The sequence below is a fragment of the Hipposideros armiger genome, unplaced genomic scaffold (genome assembly GCF_001890085.2).
Source record: "Hipposideros armiger isolate ML-2016 unplaced genomic scaffold, ASM189008v1 scaffold_500, whole genome shotgun sequence".
Classification (NCBI taxonomy): Eukaryota; Metazoa; Chordata; class Mammalia; order Chiroptera; family Hipposideridae; genus Hipposideros; species Hipposideros armiger.
The window spans coordinates 694,237-706,756 of record NW_017731850.1 but is presented as its reverse complement, the minus strand read 5'-3'; the positions used below and the strand labels follow the sequence as shown (position 1 = coordinate 706,756).

The 12,520-nt window shown below is 38.0% G+C and overlaps 1 protein-coding gene across 1 annotated transcript in view; it reads left to right on the top strand.

Annotated features, from left to right (window-relative positions):
- Positions 1–12,520, top strand: part of NCKAP5 (NCK associated protein 5) — a 940,156-nt gene that overhangs the window by 786,016 nt on the left and 141,620 nt on the right. The window contains exon 13 of the mRNA XM_019667544.1: positions 10,540–10,641. Within this exon, the coding sequence (XP_019523089.1) occupies positions 10,540–10,641 (102 nt within the window). The remainder of the gene's footprint in view (positions 1–10,539; positions 10,642–12,520) is intronic.

Below are 12,520 nucleotides of genomic sequence, written 5' to 3'. Positions count from 1 at the left end.
GTCCTTTTGTTCTTCAGTCTAGTTGTGGAGGACATTGCTTCACTGGCCCAAGTTGGCACCATCATTGCGCTCTTCCCAGGCGAGGCAGATCAGTCGCTGGCTTCTGGACCGCCGATCATGCTGGCTGCTGGCTACCCACTGCAGCAGGGGCTGCAGCCTATGCTGTTGCCAGCGACTCACGGCAGCCCAGCTCCAGGTTGAGCTGTTGTTCAGCATCTTAGCTATAGAGGGCAGTGTCACTGGATATGTGGGATCTGAACCGGGGCCCTCTGGCATCCCAAGCCAGCTCTTAACCAACGCGCCACTCGCTGGCCCTGTTGACTTTTTAGTAATAGACATTCTGACAGGTGTGAGGTGATATCGCATTGTGATTTTGATTTGTATTTCCCTGAAAATTAGTGATGTTGAGCATGTTTTCATATATCTGTTGGCCAACTGTATGTTCTCTTTGGAGAAATGTCTACTCGGGTTCTCAGCTCATTTTTTAATTGGATTTTTGCTTTGGTGATGTTGTGTTTTATGAGTTCCTTATATATCTTGGATATTAGCCCCTTATTGATGTATCATTACAAATATCTTCTCCCAATCAGTAGGTTGTCTTTTCATTTTGTTGATGGTTTCCATCTCTGTGCAAGAGATTTTTGTTTTGATATAGTCCCATTTGTTTATTTTTGTTTGTGTTACCCTTGCCTGAGGAGACACATCCAAAATGACATTGCTTTAATTGTATTTCCCATCTATTCATTCTACCTACTTTTCACTGAGACCTGAATTAAGCACAAGCAACATCACAGCACCAGTTTGAAAAGCGATGTGCTTGCTCTCTCGCACTCTCTTTTTCTCTGTCCGTAAGAATATATTTATTATAATATTACATATACAAATATAGATGTGAAAATATAAGCCTTTCATTAAATTCTTATTATCAGAAATGTAACATCTATGGCCTTGTGAGCTTTTGTGGGTATTTAAGGGAAGATGTTGAAAAGATGATATTAACCTCCCATTTTCTTGCCTATAGCCTTAACATAGAAGTAGATTTTATTTTCCAAGTCAATTTTCATTTGCCCTGCACATATGGAAACAATAACAAATGATTTGTTTGTATCTTAGCCTTGAAGAAATTCCCTACCACCAACTCTCAGTTATGACAATTAATTGTTGTAAGGCTGCATGAATTTCAGCATACTGTCTTACTTATTATCCTTTGTGCCTAAGGCAACACCTCTCCCTACCTGTGAGGTAGGTAAGGTAGCCATTTTCATCTCTTCATTACAGGTGAGGAATCTGAGAGGAAGAGATACAGTTACATCCTCAAATCTGGTAAAACCTGTGCCCTAGACAAGACTGGAAATGATATCGCCTGGCCCCTTGCCCTAGGACCTGTCCCCTTTCCCACATGACCTTACTTATATCAATGGAGGGGACTGACCATTTGGATGAAAACTGCTGAAATGTAACATCATTTAGGAGGATGGGTTTATCCAGACACATATTCATGCAGAAAGCAAAGGATGACATCATATATCTGATAAGGAGTGAAATGTACCATGAACTGAATAAGTCAGATAACTAATCTATAAGGACTCTTTCCCAAAATCACATGATATACCACTCAAGAACATTATTTTTTTTGTTGTTGAATATCATTTCCCATAACTTCTTGGACTGTTTGCACATTGATAAATGTATTCTTAGGTCTCAGAATGTTAAAATTCTTTTGGCATTTTCCCAATCTTTAAAACATATATGTAGGTGGAAAAAATATAAAGATATATTTTTATTTATAGACTACAATAGGCATCAGTTGGGTAATTACTGATTATCATGCACTGTGACAGGTCCTGGGGATTAAATGATCTTTGCCCCTAGAAAACTCAGATTCTAGAGGGAGCTTGAGGTAAGGATTATAAAAATTGGGCAGAAACAAGACCTTGGTTCTAGTTACCTATTGATGTCTTAGCTCTCTTGGATAAATTAGAATGTTCAAAATAGCAGGCAACCAGTTTAGGATGTATACCTTTTTTGGTGAAAGTAACTCCACAAACACAGCTTGAAAGAAACAAGAGTATAGGCCTGAAGTAGGTAGTGATTTGAAGCTGCGCTGATAAGGAGAACTGACCCATAGCAGAAAACATGCCTTCACTTCCGCAGAGGGATGCAGGAGTTCTACGATAGCACCCATCCTTCAGGAGGCTCTGAGTAAATGTTTGTTGATTGACCAAACAACCAACCATATACATAGGGCTCTCACACAGTTCAGCATGTGGGGGGTCAAATGGGAAACAGAGCAAATGTGACTAATTTTAGTGGAGTTTACAGTCCCTGAAGACAATGTGGTAGATTTGCTGGGACACAGTGACCGGCGGGGCAACCCCTGCTCTCTGGGATGACCCTAACATTAAGTAGTGGCGGAGAATCTCAGGCATTTCCCAGGTCATCATCAGTATGTAGCAAACCCTTTCTAGGAAGGAAAAGGAAAAGAAAAACTTCAGAGGCGTGGGAGGCATGTTTAGGTACCGTATTTACTTACTTGATTCGATGTTTTACTCACAAAAGTAGTAATCAAGAGAAACCTGGCTACAAGTACCATTTTTAAAATGTCATCAGCCTAGTAGAAATATTAGATGTAAATCATGAGTTTTATTGTATTTGCAATTAAACAGATCAAATTTAACGTGCACAGAAAAGCCTTAGTAATTAGTATAAAGATTAATATAGTGAAATGTCCCTGGTTTTCGCAGGCCTCCCAAGAAAAGCTGAAATAAAGAATTGAGTATATAATCAAATGGTGTGTGAATATTAATGCACAAAAATCCAGGTCCCCAAATCCCTGATGCAATTATTTTCTATTCACATTAATTGTTCCTAACAGATGACATGAATGACTTTGAGTTAAAATGTGTCCAAGGGAAGATTTCACAAGATCAATGCTGTTTAGAAATAAGGTCCCTTTTATAATTATTTACTCAGATTTTAACCACTGTTCGACATAAGAAGGTTAACATGGTGATTGTTTTTTAATGTGAATAAGTTAATTTTCATGCTAGCCAATAAGTATATTGAGGTATTCACAGTGTTTTTGCTACTAATTTTCCAACTACTAGTTATTTTTTTCTGACAGCTTATTTTCCATCACAGATTGACAGACTGTGCAAGTGTGGTTATTGTTTATAAACTGTAATTTACATATATATATATATATATATATATATATATATATCTCACTAATAAACTNACGTTGTTGTTGTATATTAAATATTTCTGATTCTCTTTTGTTTTGTTTTGAATAAGACACTAAGAGATTTGGGAACTTGAGAGTGAGAGCTAAGCTCCTGCTGCCTGAACATTTATTGCACAGAATATTATCTTATTAACATTGAACTATGTTACTGCCCTGACCCTCGCTTCTGCCCCCATATCACCCTTACTCTATCCAAGATGTCTTTTGCATATTCTGCCTTAAGAATTCTTATGTTTTGTTTTGTTTCTCATCTGTGTGTTTGGGCTCCTCATTGATATCGTGGGCTCCACTAATTAGCTTCCTTGAGTCTGTTCATAGTTCATAGTCAGGACTTTGTACATAGTAGATGCTGCATAAATGCTTCTTGTTGTACTAATTAGAGTGGAGGCTCCCGAGAGCAGGGTGTGCTGTTTGCATCCTCATCCATCTTCTTGCTGGTCCTCACACTGTGCGTCCTCAGGGCATTGTTAATGGAGTTTTGGGAGACAGGACAGATTTGAGATACTCCAATCATCAGTCTAAGCTGCAGAGGCCCCAAATAAACTTCCTAGTCACCAAACCAAACACTGCTCCCTGAGGCAGCCACCGGATAATCAGGTTGTCATGGTAGCAGAGACCCTTGAAGAAGGTTTTGAATATAGCTGTGGAATAATTGTTTCAAAGCATTTTATAACCTTGGATCCGAAGAAGTAGAAAAGAGGATGTAAGAACCATGTCATTTGCAGAGGCACCATCCAGAGCGAAACAGAATACACTCTGGGCACCGAAAGATTGATATGCAAGGCAAGTCTAAAAGAGAAAATAATCATTGCAGCAAGGACTGTTGTAGATGGCAAAAAAGAAAAAAAAATGCTATTAAAATTTCAGACTCTGAAGTGAGATCAGATCTTGATGGACATTTTTTAAAAGGCCTCCAGGAGAACAACCGAAAGGCATACTCTGTTACATCAGCAAGATGATTGAATGCAGGTATTATATTTTATCTTTGTATCCCAAAATGGAAAGAATGGCATAATTAATTAAACATCAGCTTTTATCCAAAAGGATTTTGTCCTAGGCTCAAATTTTTATAAATTTAAGAAATGACCATATAATACTCAGTTATGTAATAGGCAGTTATGTAATGTTCAGTTTTATAATAAATTCTTAATGGAACAGAATGAAACCTGTGAAATGTGAACCAGGGGTCTGCCACAATATCTGTTGATGGGATTTGGAAAGGCTGATGAAAAAAATCACATTTGTGAGTATGGCAAAAATAGAAAAATGTAATGCTAGCGTGTGAATAAGGTAAAAATTTGGGTTTTTAGATGATTATTTGGTGAGTAAAGCTTCCAAAAAAATTGTCTTAATCAGACTCTGAGCTATTTTAGGAAATTTCCTTGAACTTCCTTTCAGAGCCTTATGCATACCTATGAAAATTGCCTTATTACCCAACGGAAGGAATGAGGCTTATTCACCTGGTTATGTCTAATTCTGAACCATATTTAGAACAAGTCTCTTAAATGTATATTAAATGCACCACAAATGTTTTCTACCCCTGTGACAGAGGATTTCCAGAAAATTGAAATCACAGGAAATTATATGAAGTTAGCAATATCAAAAGATGCTCAGAGCACTTCATAATAGCCCACTCTAGACTTGTCTTCCTTTTGATTGGATTAAAGAGGTTGAAACATACAGCCCAAGGCCAGCCTAGGGCTGAGTTGAGGGAGCAGGAGTGGGGCTCTAGGAAGCTTCCTGGAAGCTGTGAGTTGAGATCAGCTCTCCAAAGTAGAGAGAGGGTGAGTTGAAAACAATGCAAAAGCTGAAGAGCAATAAATTCTTCATCTAAAAAAATCTACCCAGGATCCAGGCCACCAGATTTGTGAGGGAGGGTAATCCCTAAACAAGGCCAACTCCAAATGAGCAACCAGCCCAGACAGTGAAGCAGCAGTGCTCAGCCAGAGAGCTGACAGGAGCAGGTGAGGAGACAGAGGGTGAGGGACAGCTGCTGGGATTCGGAGGTCTCTTGGGGAGGGTGCTAATAATTAAAGATGCACATGGTGAGTGGGCAGATTATAGAAAATTCCTCCGCTCCTCCTTAAATATCCTACCATGAACTTTTGAGAGTAAAGAAACACCTTCTGAGGGATAAAGTGTGTTGTGAATAGAATTCAGAGAAACTCAGTGGTTGGTCAAGGAGATTCAGCAACAGGATCGTGTGACAATAGCGCACTTTCTTATTTTATAAATGAACAGGAATTCAAGAACTGTGGGCATAGAAGCCATCCCCTTTGACTGAGAGACCTTTTCTACAAGGAGGAAAAAGCAATTCTGGAGAATGTAAAACAGGACCGGGGTAGAACTCAGGATATCAATCCTGCAGTACCCACNCTTTGAGCTGTGCCATCTTGAAGAATGATTTTCCATATGTATTACTTTGATAGCGCTTCATCTTTCTGTGTATTCTCTGGTGCTCTAAGAGGGCAGGTTTCTTGTAAGACATCTCACATCCATTGTTATCATAAGGTTTCTTCTTTGTGTGAACTGTCAGATGTTCACTGAGATTTGATGTCTGACAGATAGTTTTCCTACATTCATTACACTCACAGAGATTGACCCCCATATGAGTAGCAGGGTAATGAATAGTGTGTGAATTTGAACAAAATTATTTCCTGCTTTCCTCACATTCATACATTTTCTCCCCTGAGTGGGTCCTCTCATGCTGAATGATGTATGCTTTCTCATAAAAGGATTTCCTGCATTCATTACTTTCAATTGACTTTTTTCCTGTGTCACTTTCCTGATGTACACTGAGAAGTGAGTTTTGATATAAGCATTCCCCATATTTACCAGACTTTGGAATTTCTCTTCTGTCTGAGTTCTCTGGTGTATTGTAAGGTCTAATTCCTGGAAGAAAGCATGTGTACATCCATCAAAAGCACAGAATTTATCTCCAGTTTGTATCTTCTAATGTACTAGATGGACTGAGCTCTGGCTCAAGTTTTCTTCACATTTACTGCTTTCAAAAGCACCGTGTCTTGTGACATTTCACTGAGGTTGAGTGCAGGGTGAATTCCTGTTGAAGTTATTTTCATTTTCATTATATTCATAGTTTGTCATAGCCCTGTGAACTTTACTGTATTCCACAATGGTGGTTTTGTCACAAGATCTCCCATATTCATTAATATCAAAGCGTTTCTTTCTTGTGCCAGCTCTCATTTGGTTAAATACAGTTGCTTTATCACAATTTTTCCTAAATTCATCATCCTGACAGGGTTCCTCTGCTGTTAGACAGCTCTGAGCTGTAACAGACAACAATCTCATCATGTAAAACTTTTCCAAGTTCATTATATTTAAAAGGCTGCTCCACAGTTTGAAATTCCTGATGATTTTTCTTTATGACTGAGAGCTTGTGCATTTTTATTATATTTGCAAGACTGCTCTCCAGTATGAATTCGTTCATGTTTAATATCAAGCTGCAACTTTTCACATACATTTATGTAATCAGCCTTCTTTCTTGGACAGTTTCTATCACTAACAGTTAATGCAGAAATAAGTGGCAAAATCATTCTTCAAGAGTCACATTTACAGGGCATTTTTTCTGAAAAATCTGGAGTTATATCCAGATTAATTGGTTTTCCTAAAACTTTTTGCCCTTCTTTACTCAGTGTTTTGTTATCACTGATTATTAATTNCCACTGCAGCAGGGGCTGCAGCCTACGCTGTCACCGGCAACTCACGGCAGCCCAGCTCCAGGTTGAGCTGTTGTTCGGCATCTTAGCTGTAGAGGGCAGTGTCACTGGCCCTCATATGTGGGATCTGAACCGGGGCCCTCTGGTGTCCCAAGCCAGCTCTTAACCAATGCGCCACTCAGCCGGCCCATCATTTGCCATTTTATACATCTTTATCAACTGTCTGTCTGCCTAAGCTTATAACTAAGAACTGGTCCTCAACTCTGTTTCATGTTCGGGACTATAGATAGCAACAGGACAAGTATCAGCAAGTGAATTTCAGAATCAGGAAAGTAGGGGAGTATTAAAGCATGTGGAGTTGCTAAAGAGTAGGGCAGGAATGTCAGGTGGGTGGGCATAGAAATTAGAATGTAAATATAAGTCCCTGCTCTGGTCACTCCCACCTGGGGCCATCTTACTGCTTTAGTGAGTGATTCCTCCCATATTTCCTGTCTAGGCAGAAGCACCTTTCCGGGTATGGGTAGCCCTTCAGTGGGGACAGGAAAAGAAATACCTGGGAATAGGCAGGAACTTAGAACAAGTGCTCCTAACACTCTACTTATAAAGCAACTGTGACTCAGAATTGATAAAACTGAATTTCTGGGAAATACAGAGGATGCCAAAAAAATGTATACACATTTAAGAAAGGAAAAATCTATTAAAATTGTAATACTCAGTATATATCAATATCAAAAGATTAATACAAGTCATGTTTGACTTGTGCAATTACAAGAGGTGCTCCAAGTCGTTACTATCAGTGTCCAGACACTTCTGATTACGGTGAGCTACTGCTTGATCAACTTTGACCGAAGTGTCCACTTGTGTAACTTTTTTTGGCACTCCTGGCATTTACCTCCCTTTTTACTTGGTATTTGTACTTTTTATACCTCAGCTGGGTACCCTGCTGTTGACACTTTGTAGAGTTTGGAGTCTTATGTGCAAATCGTCATCTTCACTTAATGTGCTACCAAACGGGTGTTTCTTCAGTGGAGGTGATTCTCATATCAGAAAGCTGTTCCAGGGCTATTTTTGGTTTGCTGTGGCAGGTGTATACAAGCATTTTACCCTCTCACTGCTTGAGGACAGACAGAAAGAAAAAAAAAAAAAAAGCATGCTGCTCTTATTGAAAAATTAGGTTAAACTTCAAAGCTCCACTCTTACCCCAGTAAGCTTAGTAAAGGTGACTTAACTAGATCCTTGTTCAATTATGGGGTGTCTTTCAGAATCTAATGATTATCAGATAAGGGAATAGCCAGAGCTGACTTCATGGGTGTGAACATATGCAGTCACATAGGGGCTTAGAAAGGCCCTGTGCGTGATTTAATGCTTCTGTCACCATGAACTTCTCAATATCAATTTTTTACAAACAGCCCCACAATTTATATCACTGGTACTGAAAACAGCTAACATTTACTGAGAATTTAATATGTCCCAAACACCTTCACAAATTGAAACTCTACTGCAACCTTATAAATTCAGGAGTTCATTCTCTCAGGCATCAAATCTTCAGTAAGCCCTTCAGGCTAATTTTGTTATGATTATTGATTAAGAAAACTAAGATGCAAAAGATGAAGTAAGTTGCCCCCCAGTCACGCAAAGCCGGGATCTGAACCCAAGCTGCATAACCCCTACGGCCACGTACCCTTCTGCCTCTCTGGTTATGGATGTAGCAAATGGCGAGGGGAGATAATTATGAAGCTGAAGCAAGGATTTATCCTGAATGTTTAAAAGTTAGTTTTGTAGTTACCGACTTCTTTGTATTAAATACCATGTCAGCTAATCAAGGGTTGGGGTCCATTGGGTTCCAGTCAATTGAGATGTTTCAGCAAAGTAATGAACATGGCCACGGCTTGCGGACCTGCACTTGACTCTGGTATAGATGGATGACAGACTGGACTAGAAAACATCTTCTCTGACTCAACTGTTGGCTTTCTGAATAAGCGATTCACATTTTACACAGTGACTATTTTTATGTACTGAATTCGAGGCCATCTTATTTCATTAGTTTTCAATCAATAGAAACTATTTATGAAGAAATTTGCCACCCCACATAAAACAGACCAAAAAAGTTTATATTTAATAAATATTTTGAAGCCCCTGTAATTATTAACATGGGGCATTTAAGGAGAAATATTTGTTGTAGCCTTCAGCTCAGTCTGAGAAAAAAACTCCTGTTTTTAAAACCAGCTGATTACCAACAAGTTTTCAAAGCAAACTGTTAGTTTTATAATAATAGTTACTTCCCAAGAATTAGAATTTCCCTGTAGTTTCTCAAATGAGTCTAGGAGCAGTTTTCTTTTCTCTATAATGCTCATTTCTTTGTAATTTATTTATAGATCCATAACCAAGTCCTCTGAAAAATAATAAGCCATTTTTAGTATTCTGTGAGGTTGAAAATGCTGCACATGATATAAAATGAAAGGAAAGCTCAAAGAAAGATTACTTTGCATCTTTTAAGAAAGTTTCCATGAAAGCTGTTTATGAAAATTAATAAATCTCTAGGGATTTGAGAAGACAGAATAATTTTAGGATTATGGTAACTGGCGGCTGTCTCAAAAGAAAATAGATTATGTTAGTTGTATTTATGCATCAAATATCCATTTAACAGTTCACAATGTCCACCCTAGGAGATTAGGAATTTCTTTTTCCACCTTCTTTCTCGGTGCCTGGTTCACAATTCATAGTGTGTACTGAACATGCTCGATTAGAACAAAGTGTGTGTGCCTATAGCGTCTGAAGCAAAAACAGCGGAAATGTTGTTTTATGTCTTGTGGAGGATATGCCTTTTTGCTGAATTTTCTGATGCACTTGTAACTCCCTAATCTGTCATACAAATGTTTGTAATATCATATCCATGTACTTTTCTCTTGGATGTTACAATTGAGTCTTTAGGCAACTCACTGGAGGATTTGCTGGGGAAACCACGGAGCAATTTTGACTTGAAAGTCTGGAGTCATTTGTATCTCAGAGTCTGTTTTTAACAGCTTCTAATATGTCTGAAAAAAAAACACAAAATTGAAATTTAAATATAGAATATATTAAGCAAACTAATAGAAAAATAAAAATAAATCCACTTGACTTGATAAATCCTATGTAATAGCTGGAAACTGCCATTTGCCAAGAAATGATTTAGCTTAGTGAAATGTATTTTATAGCTAATCCTTTAATGTCTGTTTTACATATTACCCTTCCCACTGTTAATATTGAACAATATAGTAAGCTGGTAATTTTATGCCCTATATTTCAAATTGCTATTAGGAAGCCACATAAGTAACAATTTTCAACTGCTTGTTTAGAATACCATGAAGCAGTTCTTACCATGGGGTAAAGTAACAGTGGATTTAAAAAACTACTGTGGGGATAAAGCTACAGGGAAAGTGTGCTGCAGNATATATATATATATATATATATATATATATATCTCACTAATAAACTAGAATAAACTTTCTTGAGTTAGGTTATGTATTATCCAATCTAGAAATGTGAACTATTTTGAGATTTATCTGGGCAAGGCAGGATTTCGAAACAAGAAACTAAATCATTGCTACTCAGTGTTTGTTTCTGCTGTTTTTTACCTAGAAACTTCACTCACGCATCTTAGATCTTTCATCTGGAGATTTGCTTTCGGAGGTGGAAAGAAGCCGAAGTCTGACGCACTCACAAACTGATGTTGAGATGCACGTGAGTTCCCTCTTGCCATCAGAACAACTGTTTAAGTTGTGATTTCCCTTCCATCAAATATGATGTCACAAGTGAACCACAGCATGCATCCTTGAAGTATTGTCAGGCAGATAAAAATGCTTTCCTTTCTTGTGTTCTCTGAAATTCAATATCATGTCCCCCAGCTGATAGAGTGAGCAGAAAGTGTCACTCTTGGCAAAAATATCATAAATCTTGGCTTTGTCCCCAGGATACCTTTTTGGGTATTGATTACATCTCAAAGTCTGAGAAATGGTCAAGGAGCTTTTTATTAAAGCCCATGTCCCGTATTAGTCATCCTACTTTTATGATATATTATGTATGAACTTTTAAAAATTCATGGGCTGTACTTTTTTTTTTCTTTAGCTAAGGTTAGCTTTGTGCTTACTTGGCAAAACTTTAACCATCATGGCTTTTAACTCTCATTGGCATAAAAAAGGTAATTTGAAAAACACAAGAGCCAAATAAATATATAATGAAAATGTTAGGCTTAAAACAATGACAGATGAACGTTTATGGATAACTGGCTTTTTATTTTACTGTATAATTTTATAAGTGTAGATAAGATGTTCTATATCAAAAGTAAATATTCTGAAGTTAGAGTGGAATGAAATTTTAGTGGAGTGCTGTCACTTTAAATATTTATGAAGACCTTAATGGCATCTAATCTATAATATAGCCTTAAGGTCAGGAATATTTTAAGTGTGGTTTTTATCCACAAAATTCTTACTTTCATTTTCTTTCTACCTCTCTATTCTTTTTTTTTTAAACCAAAGTTGTAGATTTATTTTTATTGCATTTCTCACAATAAGGATTATAAAGCACATGAGTGATTCAAGATGGTAATCTAAAATACACTTTGAATAGTGCAAACAGAGTGGAATTTTGCCAAATAAATCAAAATAATTAAGACGATGTTGCAGTGGAAGCCAATATACATTTTGGCAAAGAAGCATTTAGTAATAGCTAGTCTCTATTACTAATTACAACTCTTCTCAGGAGGAGGCTTGGGTCTGTGTATGTCCAGGGTTCTGCTATTGTTAAGGGCCTGACTTGGTGCTATAGCAGAATGGCTAGGACCTGGGCCTGACCTCAGAATCTTGTATTGGCTAGGTGACCTCAGGTAAGATATTAACACCTCAATGCTTCAGTTTCTCCATCTGAAAAATGACCATAATGATTTTTTGTTTTTATTTCTGAGAGTTGTGGTGAGGATTAAATGAGATGATGTATGAACATACATAGCATAGTACCTGCTAACAGTATTGGCAATAATAAGATCTCACTGCTTTAGCTCTCTTCTGTTCTCCTTATGTATGTGGCACCATGCCACTGCCACAGAAAAACATTGCAAAGATGGAGAATGATAACTGAGAAAGGTATCTACTAGCATCTCGTCAGCAGCTCACATCACTGATCCCTGGAAGCAAAATACACCCACTGTTGGCTATTTGCTCATCATATTCCTACATGCAGGGAGTCAGACAGTGATGGCATATCAAGAGGTATAATACAGGGTCCTCTAGGGAGCCTGTAAGCTTATGATTTAATTAAAAAGTCAAGACACATGTATATGAAAATATATATATATGTATATATATTTTTTTAAGATTTTATTGGGAATTAGGAGAGGGAACAGCGATGGGGAATCAGGGAAGGGGAACAGACAAGTTGCTGTCCTTTTGTTCTTTAGTCTAGTTGTGGAGGATGTCGCTTCACTGGCCCAAGTTGGTACCATCATTGTGCTCTTCCCGTGTGAGGCAGTCGCTGGCTTCTGGGCGGCCACTCACGGTAGCTCATGAAAACTCACGCCAGCTGTCAGCCAGCCCCACTGCAGCCTACGCTGTCACCGGAGACTCAC